Source organism: Aspergillus terreus, genomic scaffold (assembly GCF_000149615.1).
Source record: "Aspergillus terreus NIH2624 scaffold_14 genomic scaffold, whole genome shotgun sequence".
NCBI classification, from domain to species: Eukaryota; Fungi; Ascomycota; class Eurotiomycetes; order Eurotiales; family Aspergillaceae; genus Aspergillus; species Aspergillus terreus.
In genome coordinates, this window is record NT_165937.1 from 116,257 (window position 1) to 135,473 (window position 19,217).

The 19,217-nt window shown below is 52.8% G+C and overlaps 8 protein-coding genes across 8 annotated transcripts; 5 read left to right on the forward strand and 3 right to left on the reverse strand.

Moving 5' to 3' along the window:
* Positions 1-474: 474 nt before the first annotated feature.
* ATEG_09045 (uncharacterized protein) lies at positions 475-2,078 on the reverse strand (the record flags this gene model as incomplete). The annotated part of the gene is made up of 3 exons (XM_001217666.1): positions 475-1,474; positions 1,524-1,756; positions 1,998-2,078. 3 exons carry the CDS (start codon positions 2,076-2,078, stop codon positions 475-477), a joined length of 1,314 nt encoding a protein of 437 aa, XP_001217667.1.
* Positions 2,079-2,674: 596 nt separating this feature from the next.
* On the forward strand, positions 2,675-4,165 carry ATEG_09046 (uncharacterized protein; the record flags this gene model as incomplete). The annotated part of the gene is made up of 1 exon (XM_001217667.1): positions 2,675-4,165. One exon carries the CDS (start codon positions 2,675-2,677, stop codon positions 4,163-4,165), a length of 1,491 nt encoding a protein of 496 aa, XP_001217668.1.
* A 570-nt stretch (positions 4,166-4,735) lies between these two features.
* On the reverse strand, positions 4,736-6,049 carry ATEG_09047 (phosphatidylserine decarboxylase; the record flags this gene model as incomplete). The annotated part of the gene is made up of 1 exon (XM_001217668.1): positions 4,736-6,049. One exon carries the CDS (start codon positions 6,047-6,049, stop codon positions 4,736-4,738), a length of 1,314 nt encoding a protein of 437 aa, XP_001217669.1.
* Positions 6,050-8,412: 2,363 nt separating this feature from the next.
* Positions 8,413-10,002, forward strand: ATEG_09048 (glycoside hydrolase family 76 protein; the record flags this gene model as incomplete). Its single annotated transcript, XM_001217669.1, has 4 exons — positions 8,413-8,519; positions 8,598-8,856; positions 8,911-9,360; positions 9,427-10,002. 4 exons carry the CDS (start codon positions 8,413-8,415, stop codon positions 10,000-10,002), a joined length of 1,392 nt encoding a protein of 463 aa, XP_001217670.1.
* A 598-nt stretch (positions 10,003-10,600) lies between these two features.
* ATEG_09049 (TauD/TfdA dioxygenase family protein) lies at positions 10,601-11,849 on the reverse strand (the record flags this gene model as incomplete). Its single annotated transcript, XM_001217670.1, has 3 exons — positions 10,601-11,187; positions 11,241-11,570; positions 11,624-11,849. 3 exons carry the CDS (start codon positions 11,847-11,849, stop codon positions 10,601-10,603), a joined length of 1,143 nt encoding a protein of 380 aa, XP_001217671.1.
* Positions 11,850-13,518: 1,669 nt separating this feature from the next.
* Positions 13,519-14,118, forward strand: ATEG_09050 (uncharacterized protein; the record flags this gene model as incomplete). The annotated part of the gene is made up of 2 exons (XM_001217671.1): positions 13,519-13,642; positions 13,697-14,118. 2 exons carry the CDS (start codon positions 13,519-13,521, stop codon positions 14,116-14,118), a joined length of 546 nt encoding a protein of 181 aa, XP_001217672.1.
* A 604-nt stretch (positions 14,119-14,722) lies between these two features.
* Positions 14,723-16,401, forward strand: ATEG_09051 (uncharacterized protein; the record flags this gene model as incomplete). The annotated part of the gene is made up of 2 exons (XM_001217672.1): positions 14,723-14,829; positions 14,928-16,401. The coding sequence occupies 2 exons, from the start codon at positions 14,723-14,725 to the stop codon at positions 16,399-16,401; spliced, it is 1,581 nt and encodes a 526-aa protein (XP_001217673.1).
* A 447-nt stretch (positions 16,402-16,848) lies between these two features.
* Positions 16,849-19,146, forward strand: bxlB (putative beta-xylosidase; the record flags this gene model as incomplete). The annotated part of the gene is made up of 1 exon (XM_001217673.1): positions 16,849-19,146. The coding sequence occupies one exon, from the start codon at positions 16,849-16,851 to the stop codon at positions 19,144-19,146; it is 2,298 nt and encodes a 765-aa protein (XP_001217674.1).
* Positions 19,147-19,217: the final 71 nt, after the last annotated feature.

Here is a 19,217-nt window from a genome sequence, read left to right on the forward strand (position 1 = left end):
CTCGGGTATGGAATCATAACAGGTAGACTGCAGCCATGGAGTGGGAACTGAGAAGATGTTGGAAGAGGTGAGATTGAGGGGAACAGAAAGAGCGGACATCCACGTGAGAAGATTGTTTGTGTGTAGTGAATGAGGGTAGCGTTCCACTGCCAGCACCAGCTACATCACACACAAACGCACTGGCTCAACAAAAAAAAAAAAAAAAACAGGCTTGACCTCTGATGTATCTAGCCTATCCAACAATCGCTCTCCTTTTCTCCACAATTGGATATGTCCACTCTCCCTGGGCAAGACTGGACGACGGTGCATACAAACGAACTACAAACAAGGTCTCGCATTAGGCAGAGCCAAGAATTGTCAGAGTATGATAAAGACTTACAGGTGATTGAGAACTTCCCTCCCCCAGAAGGGGCCGGTAACCAGCTACTGTATGTCAGAACTCTAACTCAAGGAGCAGGGCTAACGGGATGTGGCTCACTTCGATGTCCAGTTTGCTGGAGGGGCGACGTCTGCTGGTTGGACAAGCACCTGGAAGGTCTGATTCGTAGTCTGTGCTCCGTACACGAGGGATCCATCAGGATAAGTCAACCCAGACCGGTCTCCGACAGCATAGCGATCCAACGGGTTGGCGATTAGATACTGTTGCGCATTATAGCCAGTCAGGCTCCAGAAGCCCGTCTCCTCAAGTGGTGGTTTGCTTTGGAATGTCAACATATACGCCTCATCATTTCCTAACGTCAGCGTGGCACTCCCGTCATTCAACGGATCCTGATAGGAGGGATAGATGGCTTCCCCGGACGTCAGTGCCAGATACCCCGTGTAAGCCACGTAGTATCGCATCTGATAATCCGTTCCATAATCCCCCTGAGCCGAGGGAGTCATTGCCACCCAATCATGCCCCAAGTTCATGCGAGTCTGCGGCATCTTGGCGTGGCTAAAGACTGCTGCTTCAGCCCTCTCCGCCAGTGCGGTTAAGTTGCTCTGAGTCGGCGTGTACCGTCCATTTTTTATTCCAGCCTTTCGGAGCATCCGTTCCACATGGGGCCTGTCGGAGATGCTACGCGGAGGGCTGAACGGTGAGATGCGAGCGGTCATCTGCATAATTCTGTTCGGGATGTCGGCGGACAGCGAGACATTGAGGATACTGGTGGTCAGTTTCGGGGCATGCGCGCTATTACCGTGCCTCGGAGCTGCCGCAGGATATAGGGCGGTCTGGTTCTGAATCATGTAAACGCGCTGGAGATCCGTGCTGTTGTCCTTCACGAGCAGACGACCCACGAATGTCCCATAGGGAGTCGGAGCATTGACGATTCCCTGATATCCGTCGCAAGCGGGATCATTTGTGATAGAGCGAGCGGTGTTCCTGCAGATTCGGACGCCTGGTTCATGCCTGTGGGCGCCGCCATAGCGAATACGATATTTTCCGGGTCGGTTGTGCCCAACACTGCCTAGGTTGGCATAGTTATTGCCATATCTAGTGGGGATGAATATGAAGATCGGGTAGAAGGAGGGATCACTCTCACACGTCATAGAATGGGAACACCCAGTACCGGTCCGTAATGTTGGGGACTTCGATTACAAGATCACCCGCAGACAAGTCCAAGATCGCCAGTGAGTAGAGTGTATCCACATTCGGGCGAACAACATCTTGAAAGTCTGCAGTGGAGAGTTGTCGCATATGTTGCAAGTTGTTCGTTCCGGACTTTGAGATGAGTGGCAAGGCAAACTTGGCATATGGAATTAGAGGGTAGCCGTACTATTGTGTCTCAGTCAGCGGGGATATCGTCAAATTCTACGGGGTTTTTACAGTTAACGCAAACTCTGTTGCCTGGTCCGCAGAGGCCGTAGTGGCGGATAAGGGGATTGCTGACGCTAGCGAGATGAAGCCCGCTGTACAAAGCGTTATGACAGATGGAATGCGCATGTTGTAGCAGAGGCAATGTTGTGTAGCATGATATTGTTACTCCCTGCCCGGCGTGATATTTATCTATGCATACATGGACGTGAAGACGCACAGGACGCTGGGTACCCCTCCAGCTGTGAAGTGTAGAGTACCTAATGGATATTGTAGCCGACATTGTGCCTCGGTTTATCAAGATGAGATTGCTGCCAAACGAGGTAGGTGACATTGAAGATGAGGAGAGTCATAGATGAGAAGTAACCTCCGTCTCCACTGCGGCCGGGGAAGTGACAAAGTGACATTCATAGTAGTACATCGCCATCGCAATTGGTTCGAATGATCCCTCAGTGGAATCCAACGGAGATGCTATAGATTGATTGTCATAACCAGCGGCAGGACTCGCCATCCAGCCAGGGCGGGGAAATCCTTAGCTCTCTTCGGGGTCCCCGATCTTCATCGGGTCCAGCCGATGGATTGTGACCATTCCAGTAAATCAGACGAAGGCTCAGAGTGTGTATGCGAGAAATGGAACATATGGCGGTTACTGTTTCCTTTTATTTGAATACGTTTTCTATAACGAAAGCAGTTATCCTCACAAGGATCACGTGTCCTTGGGTACCACCGCGCTGATAGGGGCTGCCCTGTCATTCTGTACACGAACTGCACTAACGCTTCATAATAGTTTCCGTTCTTTGCACAGGTCCTCAGCGTTGTGGATAGAGGCTGTGGTATAGTTATACCCCTTTGACAGCCACACCCTCCGATTTCATCGCGATGGATATTTCTCCAGTTCCGGACATCACCAGCCTACTTGTCAGGCCAGATAACCCTCCACGAGCTTATGGCGAAGGGATGGATTACCCACGATGTGCAGCTCTATACAACTACCTGGTCCAATACGCGTGGCTCGCTGAAGGCCGTCCACTGGCAACTTTGAATGGCAACAGCCCCAACTTTTTCACGGCCTTCGGTGCTGAAGCTGAGGCTCTTCGTCCGAGGCTTGATCCATCACTGGTGGCTTTCCTTGGCACCGCTATGATACCTTCTAGTGATCGTCCTGACGAGTTGCCCCCGCCGCTCTCTATTTTCGCATGGGGACTCTCTACGCCAGACAGACTTATTGAGGATTTTGTAGCTGATCTTCAAGACCAGTCGGTTGACAGCCTGGTGCGCTTGTGCTCTGTCGACACGGGCTTATCGGCTGAGGGCAGTGGTGGCGGAGTTATCTACCACCAACGCCTCCATCGTGTCGCGATCTTCATGCATCTCGATGCCTATGACTGCGGGTTTCCAGTTGAAGATCATCCAGACGTTTGGAACCCACTAGAGACACTGCTCTCCAACTGGATCGACCTGATCCATCTTGGAAAAGTTGTGGCTTCGCCTCATAATGAGCCAGCCCTATTCGACTTCGAGAAGATCGGGCCCTGGGAGTGGCGGCCCTATAGCGAAACCCAGGTTACTACGTGTGTCCGCGCCTGGGATCGGCTGTGTCAGGCCATCGAGGCGCGCATTTCGCAACTGCCAAATCCCCCATCACGGATCAGCCCCATTTCTGGGACTGATGCAGACAATCCTGAGCCACTGGCCGCATCAACCGTCCTGGACGCCGCTTCGGTGCCCGATCCTTCCTTTGCGCGTTCGTTTCTCACACTCGCGAGACGGCCCTGGTTCCATTACATCGCTCCGGGCCTTCTTCTGCCCCCAGCTAACTCGTCTGAGTTTGTGGCAGCACAGCCCTTCACCGTATTTCCCCGCTCTCAGCACACCGTACCGCCAGTGTGCCTTTTCCCCGCCGACAGCGGAGACCAGCGTCCTGTCCAGCTCACGAGAACATCAAGTCCATTCTTATTAGCGGACTTCTATTCACCCTCCACGGATACGCACACACCGTCTCACGTCTCTGCAGGCCTGTATACTGCGGCAGTGGAGAGAAACGGTCTTGACACGGCCGAGGAGGGATTCCGGCTGTTGCTCCCGTTCACCTTCAATGATGGTTGGGGCAGGAGCGGAGGCGCACGAAGAAGCGATGGGGAGCTTGTTGATAGGGAAAGCGTTGCAGACCTCTTTCAGCATGGATTCAAGCCTTTTGGTGGTGACTCCTACCGCTCTCAGCGGCTGGAGCGTTTGTTGGATTGTTGGCGCAAGCTGGTTGAAGAAGGCGTCTGGTCTGTTGGGCCCGACGGGGTAGAAGGTACTGTCGATACCTTCAGAGATGCTGAGTCAGACCGTTGGAGAGATTATTATATCCCTCCCACATGGTAGATACCCCGGTGCCATCCCGCCTTCAAGCTGGAGACGTTTTCTGCGCTCTATTCTGCAGGGATGTAGTACTTGGACCCAATTACTCCCGAAGTCTTCCTGAGAGGGATATGCAATTTCATAAGAAACCAGTCACGAAGATACGCCACAACACCAACCTATTCTCCAGCAAACACACACAAGAGAGAAAAGCTGGTCATAAGATAGCTGCATGTGGTATAACGTAACAAAAGTATTCCGCTCCAAGCCAAGATAAGTGGCTCAGGTTATATTAGTGCATTACCACTACGGCCAATGGATCTATGCAACCAACAACACCAAATTTCCTGCAAGGAAAGAACAAAGACGAAAATTGCCACCTAGACTAGGAGTCGCGCATATTTAGAACGCACTTACCACTACAAACAACAGCAAGCGCCTCCGAGTTACCAACCAGCATCAAACCAGAGACAGCCCAAAGTATCTCATGACACGCACATTGATCTGGACAATAACATCAAGTACCAGATACTGTCGGTGAGATTTCATTCCATTTCCATTCCAGTGCGTCCTCAGCTTCGTGCTTCATGTTTGTTATCTAGAAACAAGTCCAAGGCGGGAACCGATGCCTCTATGTTCTTTGTGTTGCTTGTAATAAGCTCTGCATAACTTTTCCCCATAAAAGAAATGCTCGCGAGAAGCTGGGTCAGAGTCCGGAAAGCCTGAAACTCTTGCCTTGTGCTCGAACATGATAATGCAGTCCGAGCCGCCGAACGCGAAGTGAGAGATTTCATCCCCTTTTTTGATCTTTTGTCCCTTTAGCTCTGAGTTAACACTAACGGAGGAGACCATTGCCATGCCAATAGGCAGGACGACCACTCGACCCAAGTTCTCGGTATTAATGATGACCACACCTCGAGTTTGGAGAAATTGGTAACCGGGGGTATCTGGGGCTTCAAGGGTCTTGATACCAGATGGGTTCGGTGGTCTGTTCCCAATCTGGCGCGAGAGCTCCAGATAGTTGTGACCGACCTGCTCGTCGGTTTTTACCAGGACCTCAAGGTACGCCGCTCCTTGAATGACGTCGATGACTTCCACGGTGCCCGAAACAGGAGCATGTTGGCGATGGTAGTCGAACGAATTCAAGAATACATGTGTCCAGAGACCGTTTTTGAAAAGTTCTCCGTAGGTCTTAGAGTCATCCCCTGGAACTTTTTCGTCGCCGTACTTGCCAAGAAGGTCTCTTACCCTCCAGGGGACATTTTTCAAGACTACCTCATCCTTGACGATCCTGTACTCCTCTTTCTTAAGGACGACTTCCGAGTCACTGCTAATCGCGTACGCTCCAGCGAAAGTGGAGTCAGCAGGGAAGGTCACAATATGATCATCGTCTGGACTGTCGATTTCACGCGGCTTGTCGAGCTTTCGATAGAAGAACTTGTTGAAAGACGTCCAGTTCTTGGCATCCCCGGCAGATTCGAAGACGCGGAATAGAGGTGAATTTCGGAAAGAGGTTATCGCAGCCTCGTTAATTGAAGAAGACTTATCCATGCTGGATCCAACCTCTTGGGCAAATCGAACTACCCAGTCTGAAAGAGGCTTGAGAGGCTCGTTGATGCTTAAAGGATGAATCTTGGTCTGGCGGCCACCCAGTGGTTCCTGGGAAAGGACAAAGTAGAAGATACAAAGGATATAGTATATATCGCGGCCTTGTGTCGACTCTGTGGGAATCCAGCCCCGAACCAGCCAGTCGGCAAAATCAAGAAAACCTTTGGCTGAGATAATGCCATACTTGTCTAGCTCGGGAATATCCCACTTGCGGGCGTTCTTGACGGCTTGTTCGAGATCATTTACCTCCCAGAGCATCTCGTCGCGGAGCTCCTGGACGATATCGCTGTATCTTGGCATGATGGATAGGCTCTTTGTATATGGATGGTAGTGTAAGACAATTTGGTCAATGCAGATAAATCAGATTTAATCCAGGGAGGGCTGGGGCTAGAGGTCCTTATACCTTCTTGCTTCCCACCGTGAGACCCTACTACCGGGAGTTACGGAAGTGATGAGGTTCTAGAACTCCCCAAAAGAAACAAGTCCGACGGACCCCAGCAATTCATTGATACTGCGCATCGTCATATTGATACTATTATGATGTCTTTGTTGATCAACAAGCTCTGGTTGCGGCATCTCGGCAGTGTGTTTGTGTAACCATACAAGCGGACTTCCAAACTCCAGTCGATTCTAGCCTCCCATTATCTTCTGTTTGCGGCCAGTGATGTTATGGCCTTTTTGTCCCGCCGAAGGGTAACTGAGTCCGGACAGTCTTCCAGCCAATAAATGAAGCAAACATAAGCTGGTTGTAACTATGAACCTGTAGTTCTTTTGCGCCGCTCCTTGAAGAATCAATCGATTTTAAGAATAGGCAATAGTCCTCACAGTAATGTTCGTAACAGCATCTACCTTATTGGTGACTAAATTCATGTGGTATGAGCCTTGAAATATGTGTATTTTGAAGTTATACGAAGACTTTTAGGTCTCTTGCTTTGATCTTTGTATTTACAACCATTATGATTGCGTGCTGGCATCTAATACTATATATATAAAAAAGTAGTAGGCCTATTACTATCAGCTTTATTGAAGAGGAATCTGTTTGATCAAATTGTGCACTGTTCTGGCCAATCCTCGCTAGCTGTGCTACTTTACCATGAGAGCTGACATTCATTTCCTTGGTACGCCCACTCGGACGACCAGGTCGGTGGCAGTTGGCAGAGCTACTAAGCATCCCTATTCAGGTAGGGCACTGTTCAGGGCTAGGGAATGAGATAAAGCAAGTAACTGCAAACAGATTAAAAATAAAAAAAAATAAGAAAAAAAAAGAGAAAGAAAATACATACAACAGCCGGGATTCGCTGGTGGTCACCCACCCAACTACTAACCGGCCGGCGTGTGGCTTAAGTACGGCTGAGCGGACGGGAAGCCCTGTTCTCCACACCCTATGGTCGTATGTGCTAGTTCAGAGAAAAATAGAGTAGATATCGTACGATGGTTGTATGATTGAGACAAAACCCACATCTCGTGCAACGCTGGATATGATTAATAAGTTTCATACCAGGAATTAAGTAGCATATAACATCCACCAACTGCTTTTAAGAGCTCTATTGTGTACAGATAAAAGAACTCTGAACCTCCTACTGCCCTGATGTTGGGTCCAAGTGCGGAAGGAAAAGCCGGCTGGCGCTAGACCTCATTCGGCCAGAGTAGTCACGGGATCATACCGTTGCATTGGTTAGTCCACCAAATATGCAGCCTGAGGCATGAAGTAGGTGATGGCAGAGCACCCTATATCACTGGAATTAGAGTGGGAGGGCAATGAATGATCCATTGAAGCAGTTCGATCTAATTGAGCGCATTTGGCAGCTGTGGATAGGTTGTCAGCTCGAGGGTTGACACTTTGAATTGTTGATCGACGGTACAGGCATCAAAATATATATTGAGACTCGAGATGACTGGTAAGATTGTAGACACATACGTAGCTAACCCGTTTGTCAGCCTCGCAGAAAACAATTTCAACATCTGCATTTATACTGGAAACTCCGTTCAATCGATTGTGTAAGGTATCGTGCGTCAGATATATCTGCTCACCCGACTGGTCACATTCCGTATGCTCATTGCCTTGCCAAGACGCTACTCTTTCCTGTGATGTCAGTGAAGATCGCACAGCAGATCGCGACAAAGACGTCCGTGATCCAACTTGATAGACCATTTAGTTACCCCTGGAAATAACACCACCTCGGTGGTTTCAGAACAGGGAGAGTAAGGGAGGATTGACCGACAATCAGCGGGAGATGGACGTCGGATGGGATCCGACCCATCGAGCCAGGGGTGGACGTCTCCCAAGAGACACTACACTACACTACTCGGAATATGACTCCTCCTTCACCATCTTGTCTGTAGATGTAACGGTCGGGGGACTCAGCCGTGGAACAACAGGGGAGGATAAATTAAGAGACCCGAGAAAAAGCTTAGACGGAGGAGGCAGAAAGCCAAGTCGATTGGTGGCTCCACTGCTGGGGGAGATCCACTGCACACGTACAATTCCTGCCCATGCACGAATCATCGCCCTCTGTCTAATTAAAGCAACCGCCTCGTGGTCATCAGGAACTTCCAGTCCTCCCGGGTCGGGGCCCTGATTCTTTCTATCATCTTACTCTCCTCCCCTCTTCCTCACAAGACACTCATTCCCCGGTGGTCGCATATTCGCTCTCTCTCTCGCTATGCGTCCCTCCACGCCTCGATTATCGAGTCCGTTCCTGCTCCTCCTGACCCTCGTCGCCCAGCTCGTCCACGCCATTGACATCAGTATCGATGATGAAGGCACGTCGTCCGTCCCTGGACCCTTCCCCATCCGGACCCTGATCCCCATCCGCAACTTCGGCGGGACATCCGCACGCTAACACAGTCTCTCCCCCGCAGAATCGGTCAAGAGTGCCGCCAGCGAAGCTGTCTATGGCGCGATGAAATGGTATTCCGGGAATGACACCGGCGGTATTCCCGGTGCGTTCCCCGACAAGTGGTGGGAGGGAAGTGCTCTGTTCCTTAGCACCCTGCTCTACTGGCATTATACCGGTGACGACACCTACAACAGCGTCACCAGCCAGGGAATGGAGTGGCAGGCTGGCAATGGGGACTACATGCCCGCCAACTACAGCAGCTACCTGGTACGTCGAAATCGCCCCTCATCTCGAGAAATCGCTGGCTAAACAGCGCGCAAGGGTAACGACGACCAAGTATTCTGGGGGATTGCCGCCATGACGGCCGCCGAAATCAATTTCCCTGATGTGCCTGATAAGTATTCCTGGCTCTCGCTCGCCCAGGGCGTCTACAACACCCAGGTGGCGCGGTGGGATACGAGTAATTGTGGTGGAGGACTCCGCTGGCAGATTTTCCCCTACCAGGCTGGTTACAACATGAAAAACTCCATCTCCAACGGGGGCCTGTTCCAGTTGGCCGCCCGCCTCGCCCGATATACCAACAACCAGACCTACGCGGACTGGGCGGACAAAATCTGGGACTGGAGCGCTTCTACCCCGCTGCTGAACAACCAGACCTGGAATGTGGCTGACTCCACCGATATTGAGACTGGGTGCAAGACCCAGGGGAATAACCAGTGGTCTTACAACTACGGCACATATCTGACCGGCGCCGCCTACATGTACAACCTAGTAAGCATACCATCGGCGAACCCTAATTCCGACTGCCCCCCCGCTAACCTGCATCTCTCTATCTAGACCGAAAAGTCTTACTGGAAGGACCGGCTTGACGGCCTGCTGGGGGTCACCCTCGACAAGTTCTTCCCTCAGAAGTATGGCGGCAATGTGATGTCCGAGATCCTCTGCGAACCCCAGGAATTGTGCAACAACAACGAAATCTTGTTCAAAGGGTTGGTCACTTCGTGGCTGGGATTCGTCGCCATGATCGTCCCCTCGACGTACGACCAGATCCTGCCCAAGCTGCAAGGGTCGGCCCAATCGGCCGCCCAGACCTGCACAGGGATGGGAAACAACAGCTGCGGAGTGCGGTGGTACGGGAATAAATGGGATGGCTGGCATGGGATGGAGGAACAAATCAGCGTGGCCGATGTTATATCCTCGGCTATGCTGAAGTTTCAAGCCAAGGCGCCGCTCACCTCCTCCACTGGAGGCACCAGCTCAAGCGATCCCAACGCCGGGGGGACGGATTCCAACTCGAACAGCGGCAATTTGAAGCCCATCACCACTGGAGACAAGGCAGGCGCGGGCATTTTGACCGTGGTCTTCGTCGGACTATGGGGTGGAATGGTTGCCTGGTTGTTTATCGGCGGTTGAACGACGTCCGGCCACTTGTATTTTTTTCTTGTTTCCTTTTTAATCCGCTCAGGGTGGGATACTGTTGACGGATTCCACCGCGAGGCAATTGTACATAGGGGTTGGTTCCCCAGCCGTGTATCGCAATAATAGACATGTTGATTCTGCGACCGAGGGAAGATCCGTCCTACATCATTGTGTTCTCCGGCCGCGTCGACGATGGGTCATGCTGTGCAAAAGAGTCCAGAGATGGCCAGGCTCCGAAGAGGCCATGCAGAGGTGTCCTTGCGTGTGATCGGCGGGGAGACGAGGAGGGATGCAGGGGGCTCGGAGGGAAGGTCGGCGAACTGGGATGGCGGTCGAAGCGGTCGAGGGGAACAGGACCTCCTATTCTACGTTGAATCAAGATTCAACAAGGATGGTGCCAGATCTCTGATTGAAGGAGATGCAGGTTACACAGTGGAGGTGGTGGGAGCATGGCGATGTTCTGCGTGATCACGTGAAATCTAACTTCCACGACGGAGTACACTAACTATCTTATGCACAGCTTAATTATGTAAACAAATTATGCCTCTCCTTGATCATCCATCCATCCATCACCCTTTGACTTGTTTCACCCCTATGCCTTTTCTTCCAAAGCTGTCCGCCGACTAGTACTCGCCGGATCTAGATACGGCCGTTCTCCCAAACCCACCGCACGATGGCCTGTCCGTGGTCCGATATCGCTATAATCCCACGTCGCGGCATGGTACACGCTACGATTGTCCCAGATGGCTGACGCGTGCGATATTAGCTCCAAAGTCCTCAATATACGCTTTCGATAGAGCTCACCCAGGTCGTTCGGATTCTGCCAGCGCAGGCGCACCTGCAGATCGTGGTTCTCCACGATCAGCGTCACAAACCAATCCAACAAATGCCGGCTCTCCTCCTCGGTGAGGCCGTTGATCTTCTCAACATGTGTTCCCACCGCGAAGACGCTCTTCCATCCGGTGACTGGATTCGTGCGGATGACTGGATGAATCGCCTTCAGCTCGTCACCCACGTTCTCAGGCGCACCTCGTGGCCCGGTGTGGATGTGGAAGTCGTTCTCCTTGGCCACGCGGTTGAAACCCGGCTGCGCGTAGGTCGCCGTCAGGCTCTCCAGGAACTTCTGGTAGGGCTCTGAAATGCGATCGTACACCTCGTACCCGGACGCCCAAAGGGTGTCTACAAGTCGCATCAGCATCGGAACAACCAAATCGGACGTGTGATTGCCTCACCTCCACCGGTACGGGGGAGTTGGGTCAGCCGAAGCAGAGTGTAGTCACTGGGAATTGGCTCGAAGGTAATGTCGCTATGCCATTCGCGTCGCGAACTCTGCTTGCGGTTGTTACGGTCCCTGTACAAGGTCTTCCGTTGCTCGGAGCTGATCACGCTGATCTCGTCGTCCTTGACACTGTGCTCGCGACCGGAATTGGCCACCGGATGGACATGCAGGCCGGAGGTCGCGGGCTTGCCGGACAGCTGCCCCAGTCTCTGCACCAGCTCTTTCTGCAAGTCATCGTTGAGCCCGTCTTGTTTGCGGAAGAAGACGACGCCGCGTTGGGAGACTGGCATGGGAATGAGCATGTGGATTGTCAACAGTGGCCATGCTCTAACTCACTCGTGATAGCCAAGTCTCTCAACAGTTCGTCCGAGTTTGGCGCCCGCAGCCATTCCTTCAGATTCGCGGTGGGAAACTCACGCCCAATGACAGGAGTGACGTCGAACGACTCATATCCGTCCAAGGCACCACTAAGCTTCAGTGGTTCTTTCTGGAGGCCCTTGAGGGGACGGCTGTCCTCAACAACAGGGACTACTGGGGCACTTTCAGTGATAGATGGAGCCATGGCGATGATCGATGCGAAGAGTTCTGCGTAGAAACAATCAGCTGCAAGTGTTTGGATGCTTCCTGGAAGAGTCGATAGGAGCTGGCATAGACCATTTTATATCTTCGACGCAGGACGAAATTCCTATCGACCCCGCAGTATCGCGCCATTGTATACATCTCCCCATCATCTCCACGCCATACATGGCTGGGTTGAGATACGGACGTTCTCCCGCTAGTAGCGCGCATTTGCAATTCCTCCTCGGGATAATGCAATATGTCACCATGGGGTGTCGCATCTACCCATCTTTCAGCGTAGCGAGCATGATGGAATGGCCTCGATTGTTGCGCCATGACAATGCTGATTGATAAGGATTCAAAGTCATTCTTTGGCCGTAGATTGCATGCGGACTATCCCCGTCCGTATAGGTCTTTGGCCCGCAACCTTCGCTACACATCGCCACTTAGGTCGCTTGACCCTTCCTTGGCCGCTTCTTCATGTAATTACTGTCGGATATGTCGGCAGATATTCGGTCATCTTCGTACTATCTCCATGCGCCGCTTCGTTCCTCCCCAAACATGCAACCGAAAGTCTGCTAAGAGTAGTCAGCTCCTCCACTACAGCAAAGTCGAAGAACCTAATTCGGGCTAGGTTGATCGACCGAACAGCCCCTTCTAGAAATTTCTCTATCACGTGGCGAGCTTCCCCAGTGTACGACTATCAGATTTGGCTTCTATCTGTCACTCGTAGTCCATACGTATTGTAGGGTACCTTACTGTCAGCACGTCACAAGCTGATAAGTAGAGAATAGAGGGTACATAGGTTGATTCTACAATTGAATTAGTCGATACTATTCACCGCGGAGTAGTCTTCCGCATCAATATTGCCGTACGGCTTACCGGGGGTCAAAGACTTCCAGACATGCTGTAGAGATCGGGTTCCTCCTTCTAATTCAATCCCACTTCTAGTGGCAATTCACTGTCAATAGAGCGAGTCGCAAGTGAGGGGTGATGTAATAGGCTGTTTACTGGTTCATTTGGTCTGTACATTGTCAAGAGCTGACGGGGTGTCTCAGGTTCAATCAATGTCTAAGCGAGCCATCTGGTCGAGCCTCACCTTGCCAGAAGACGTAAGTCGGAGACCTCTACGTAATTGACAGGAAATATGACTAGATATACACGTAAGTATACATGTGAGGAGGATCCTGATCTCTCTGGCTGTAGGGAGTCGCGTATGGACTATCTGGATACCTGAGATGTAACTTCTGCTCGAATGCCCTCGAGATTGCGCCCGAAACGGAAAAAGGTCGTATCCACAGAGCCAAGAGAGATGACGCAGGGAACAGGGGTTGTTTCTTTATGTTGTTGCCCGAGTGAATAGATCTGCGGAGAGGCTGAAAGAAATGAGAAGTTTATGACGGCTTAGTATAGTGAAGCGTCAAAGAAACAAGAAGTTTATTCTCTCTTAAGTGGAGTGAATATAATCTCTAAATCCCGCAATGACCTCAGCTTCCCCAGTGTTGTGTTACCCGTTTGGGCTATATAAATGTCCTCTTTCGTCTCTCCTCGTTCCTCTCTCTCCCCTCACTACCTCCCTCCATCACTTCTCACTGTTCCTCACACATCCATCCCAATCGCCTTCCAACCACCAAGCCTTCTCTCTTTGAGTCCAACTTCGTCGCTCGGTCAAAATGAAGCTCTACCTCCTCTTCAGTCTTGTCGCCATCGCGGTGGCTGCGGGCACTGCGGTTGACGACCTCACCAGTGACTACGCTGTCAACGACCTCGCCGATGACTACGCTGTCAACGTGACTGGTAAGTGGTGACCCCACTACCTGTCTCCAAAGGACTTTGCTGATAGAGGAACAGAGATCAACGACGTTATCGCCTCCATCAAAGCCAACTTCCTGGAGCTCCACAACACTACCGATGGCGATGTCACCGTCAACCCTCGCGCGGTCCTGGCTGAGCGCGGTCCCTGCAACCGTCGTTGCAGGGGCGCTGGTGCGAAGCCCTGCTGCCCCAAGGACACCTGCTACCAGAACGTCTGCATCGGCCCTCACCTGGGTCCCAGAGAGTTCCCCGAGGACTTCAACGAGTACGCCAAGCGTGAGCTCGCCGACGTCGAAGTCGCGGCGGACGTCGACCTGATGGACTCCGATGCGGACACTGTCTCTCTCGAGAAACGCGACCCGAAGTGTCGCCGCCGCTGCACCTCCCACAAACAGTGCTGTCGCAGCGATCTTTGCATCCAGGGTGCTTGCCTGGGTCGCCACGAGGACCACCCCTGAACGCGGAGGAGTGAGCGGTCACAATCATGATTCTCTTATGGGTTACGCCAGGGCACCATCAACAGAGGTGGTTTGCAAATTTGTCTGCAAGTGAGGATAGCACGCGGTGGTTAGCTGTCACTTAGCTAGTTAACGACAATCACAATTCAACATTCGAGACCTGATCTTGACCATGGTAGAGCTCGACTGAGGCCAGTACAAGAGTAGATCTGACTTATGCAGGGACCGATTGCTCAATGGTGCCGACCTAACTACGTAGAGGAAGTCTGATACCCAGACATGATCACATGCAGACTAGTCCCCATATCCCCATAACCTGATCGGATGTCGACAGCCCTCAAAGGATTTGGGAACCGAGACGAGAGCCACAATCGAGACGAAATCGTGGGAATAATTGGGTAGTCGAAATGATCCACGCCTCGCCTGCATAAGCGAGCATCGCTTAGAGAGGAGCGACAGGGGATTGTCTCCATGCGGTGGATGCCGTTGATGATCGTCGGCACTGCTTCCGGTTGACGCCATCTCTCCGACAATTGACTCCAGCAAGTCTGGGGTTACCCGCGAGGTTAAATATTGGCCATACTGTCCATCATGAGACAACAACATGAGACGGAACTACGGTTGGAGTCTGAGACCGGCGTTGGATAATGCATCTCAAAGCCCTTTTCTGTCTCTTAGCAGCGACCGCTGTCGCAATCCGCTCAGACCATGGTCAGATGAAAGAAAAACGCGGTGTATGAAGTTGTCCTATACTCTTATGGCTTTGAGCTATCCCGACATGTCTAACAGAAACCTCTACCAATTCCCAGCCTCCAAATCCCCATCGGAGAGAAGTTCATCGGAAGCGCCGCCACCGCAAAGCCTCTTAACGCCAAACATGTCTACCCACCCGCCGCGTTTAACATGCACCAGGTTGGAGGTAATACCGGGACGACCGACTATCCTGGTCCCCTGGGAAAGAACCTCGAGTTGACGACCGCTTTGGAGTCCCTGCATATCATGATGTGGACGCGGAGTGGCCAGCTGGTTGCTGGCTATACCAAGATCGGCCTGAGTGGACTCCAATGGGGCCTGGTCGCAGTGGATGACGCGACGCTCGAAATCCAGGCCGAGTGGTACCCGGAACGAGAGGGACAAACGTTGAATGTGGCCTACATGGAGCTTCTGCTGCATACGGACGAGATTGTGGTGACGTCGAAGGAAGGCCAGATCTACGTCGTGCAGTTGACGACGGATGGAGCGATTAGCCTGGACCTGACGCGCATGGAGAACATGACCTCCGTCCTTGGCCCTGGCGAGCTGCTGATGAACGCCATGTATGATACGCAGCAGAACCTTTGGTTCAGCAGTGGTGGGCTGCGTGCGCAAGGCGGCCACGGCGACGCACAACAGAACACCAGCACGTTCGGCTACATTGAGCCCGATGGGACCGTCCACGTGCAGCATTTTGAGAACCAAATGGTCGAAAATGGAATCGCCATTAATGGCACAACGGTATTCGCCGTGACCGGCCCCTCCGGAGACGCGAGTGGCGCCAACGCGCAGGGCTACTTCTACGTCTTTGGCCCCGGAGAAGGCAATTCTATCACCACGTTGTGGAGCATCCCTTACGATGCGGGCGATGTACAGAAGCCGGGCTCGTACGCACGCGGATCGGGCGCCACCCCGGCGTTGCTTGGCGACCAGTATGTAGCCATCACCGACAACGCTATGGGACAGGTCAACCTCGTTATCTATCACCAGGAGAAACAGGCCGACGGTTCGCAGACTGTCTGCAAAGTCCCCGTCTTCCAGCCCGGGAAGAGCAACATCGACATTGCCCCCCTGGCCCATCATCAGGGCGACACGTACGGTGTGTTCCTGTGCAACGACTACAATGCTCCTCCGCTGTATTATGTCGACTCGGGCCTGAATGGCGATTTCAACAACCTGACTCAGATGGAGCCGGGGATCGTCAAGATAAACGTCGCCGCGGATGGCAGCGGATGTGAAGTTGCCTGGGAGGTTCCGGACCTTCGGATCCAGTCAGTGCCCGTCCTCAGCACGAAGAGCGGTCTTGTGTATGGCTACACGCAGGCTGTCGAGCCGACCAAGTACGGCCAATACACATGGTACGTGGTTGCGGTGGATTGGGAGACTGGCAAGGAGGTCTGGCGCCTTCGGACGGGGGCCGGCGGGACTTTCAACGATGATTACCAGCCTGGAGCAATTGGGCCGGACGGGAGCTTCTACCAGAACGTCATCGGAGGAGTGGTGAGAGTAAGAGATGGAGCTGATGAATGATTGCGCGGATGTACATATGGAGAGAGACGATACCCATCAAGGCCGGCTTTTCCTCACCGGACAACGTCGTCATAGCGTGAGCCAATGCCTAAAATCCCCATCGCGGCCAGAAGAAAGGCACTGTACTTGGCAACATCCCGGTGGAAGTGAAACCGTAGAATTGATCTACATGCGATCCCCGCAGCCATCCGATTCAGGCTAATATACAATCCCTGCAGCTAGACGAACAATTGGCTGAGGCATACAGCAAAAGGATTATGGCAAATGACGACCCTGGTTGTTTCATGCAAAAAAGTATCTTTCTCCGCATCCCGCAGGAACAGACTCCCCATCGGCTGAATGGGCGCAGATCGTAATGGGGCGGACATTATACCCGCTGGTTTATAATGCCTTCAGTGGCAGCTCCTCAGGGGATCAATGGGAGCTTGCCTCGCAACAAACGACACAATGTATTCTTCCAATTCCCGTCGTGCTGCGAGCATTCTGGCTTGCATTGTGTCCCTGACGCAGCTAGGCTTTGCGCAAAGCCCTTTTCCTGACTGTGAGAACGGACCATTGAGCAAAAATGCCGTGTGCGACACTACACTTGACCCCGTCACCCGGGCACAGGCCCTGTTGGCGGCGATGACGCTGGAGGAGAAGATCAACAATACGCAGTACAACTCTCCGGGAGTTCCTCGCCTCGGACTCCCAGCATACAATTGGTGGAGTGAGGCATTGCATGGAGTCGCTGGGTCACCGGGCGTCCATTTTGCGGACAGCGGTAACTTTAGCTATGCGACGTCCTTCCCAAGCCCAATCACATTGGGTGCGGCCTTTGACGATGACCTTGTCAAACAAATCGCAACGGTCATCGGTACGGAGGGACGAGCCTTTGGCAACGCCGGGCATGCAGGCTTGGATTACTGGACTCCAAACATCAACCCCTATCGCGATCCCCGCTGGGGTCGTGGCCAGGAGACCCCAGGGGAGGACCCATTCCATACCTCGCGGTATGTCTACCATCTCATCGATGGTCTCCAGGATGGGATTGGGCCGGAGAAGCCCAAGATCGTGGCGACCTGCAAGCACTTTGCGGGCTACGACATCGAAGATTGGGAGGGGAACGAGCGATACGCTTTCGATGCAGTCATTTCCGACCAGGACATGGCGGAATACTATTTTCCCCCGTTCAAGACATGCACGCGCGATGCGAAGGTCGACGCGGTCATGTGCAGCTACAACTCCGTCAACGGTATCCCCACCTGCGCGGACCCGTGGTTGCTGCAGACGGTCCTTCGCGAACACTGGGAGTGGGAAGGCGTCGGCCACTGGGTGACCAGCGATTGCGGCGCCATCGACAACATCTACAAGGACCATAAATATGTCGCTGACGGGGCCCACGCCGCTGCTGTGGCGGTAAACGCAGGCACTGATCTTGACTGCGGATCGGTCTATCCGCAGTTCCTGGGCTCTGCGATCTCGCAAGGATTGCTCGGAAACCGGACTCTGGACCGGGCGTTGACGCGGCTGTACTCGTCCTTGGTCAAGCTCGGATATTTCGACCCAGCGGCCGACCAGCCGTACCGCTCCATCGGCTGGAGCGATGTTGCCACGCCGGACGCGGAGCAGTTGGCACACACGGCGGCTGTGGAGGGCACCGTGCTTCTCAAGAATGATGGCACGCTCCCGCTGAAGAAGAATGGGACCGTTGCGATTGTCGGACCTTACGCCAATGCCACCACGCAGCTGCAGGGTAACTACGAAGGTACTGCCAAATATATTCACACAATGTTGTCAGCGGCAGCACAGCAAGGATACAAAGTCAAGTATGCCCCTGGCACCGGGATCAATTCGAACAGCACTTCCGGGTTCGAGCAAGCCCTGAACGCAGCTAAGGGGTCGGACCTTGTCATTTACTTTGGAGGAATCGACCACGAGGTGGAGGCGGAGGCTCTAGACCGGACAAGCATTGCGTGGCCTGGCAACCAGCTTGATTTGATTCAGCAACTCTCCGATCTGAAGAAGCCGCTTGTTGTCGTTCAGTTCGGAGGTGGCCAGGTGGATGATTCTTCATTGCTGTCGAACGCAGGCGTCAACGGACTGTTGTGGGCGGGTTATCCCAGCCAGGCTGGAGGCGCGGCCGTGTTTGACATTCTGACTGGCAAGACTGCCCCGGCCGGACGTCTCCCAGTGACACAGTACCCGGAAGAGTATGTTGATCAGGTGCCAATGACCGACATGAACCTGCGACCTGGCCCCAGCAACCCGGGTAGAACCTATCGTTGGTACGACAAGGCTGTGATCCCCTTTGGATACGGCATGCACTATACAACTTTCGATGTCTCATGGAAAAGGAAGAACTACGGGCCCTACAATACAGCAGCTGTGAAGGCCGAGAACGCAGTCCTGGAGACCTTCTCTCTGCAGGTGAAGAATACAGGAAAGGTCACTTCGGACTATGTCGCTCTTGTCTTTTTGACGACCACCGACGCTGGTCCCAAGCCGTACCCGATCAAGACACTCGTTGGATACCAGCGGGTCAAGGCGATCCGGCCAGGAGAGCGCAAGGTTGTTGACATTGACGTGACGGTAGGGTCGGTGGCGAGAACAGCAGCCAACGGAGACCTGGTTCTTTATCCTGGAAGTTACAAGTTGCAGGTTGATGTGGAGAAGGATTATCCTACGGCAGGTTTCAAAATCGCTGGCAAGGAGGTTGTGTTGGACCATTTCCCCCAGCCGCCGCGGAACGCCACCAAGGCATAGAACTGTCGTGAAGTGTTCGCAAAAATACTTAGACAATTGTTAATTCAATACCTATGCTTGAATAAAATGCG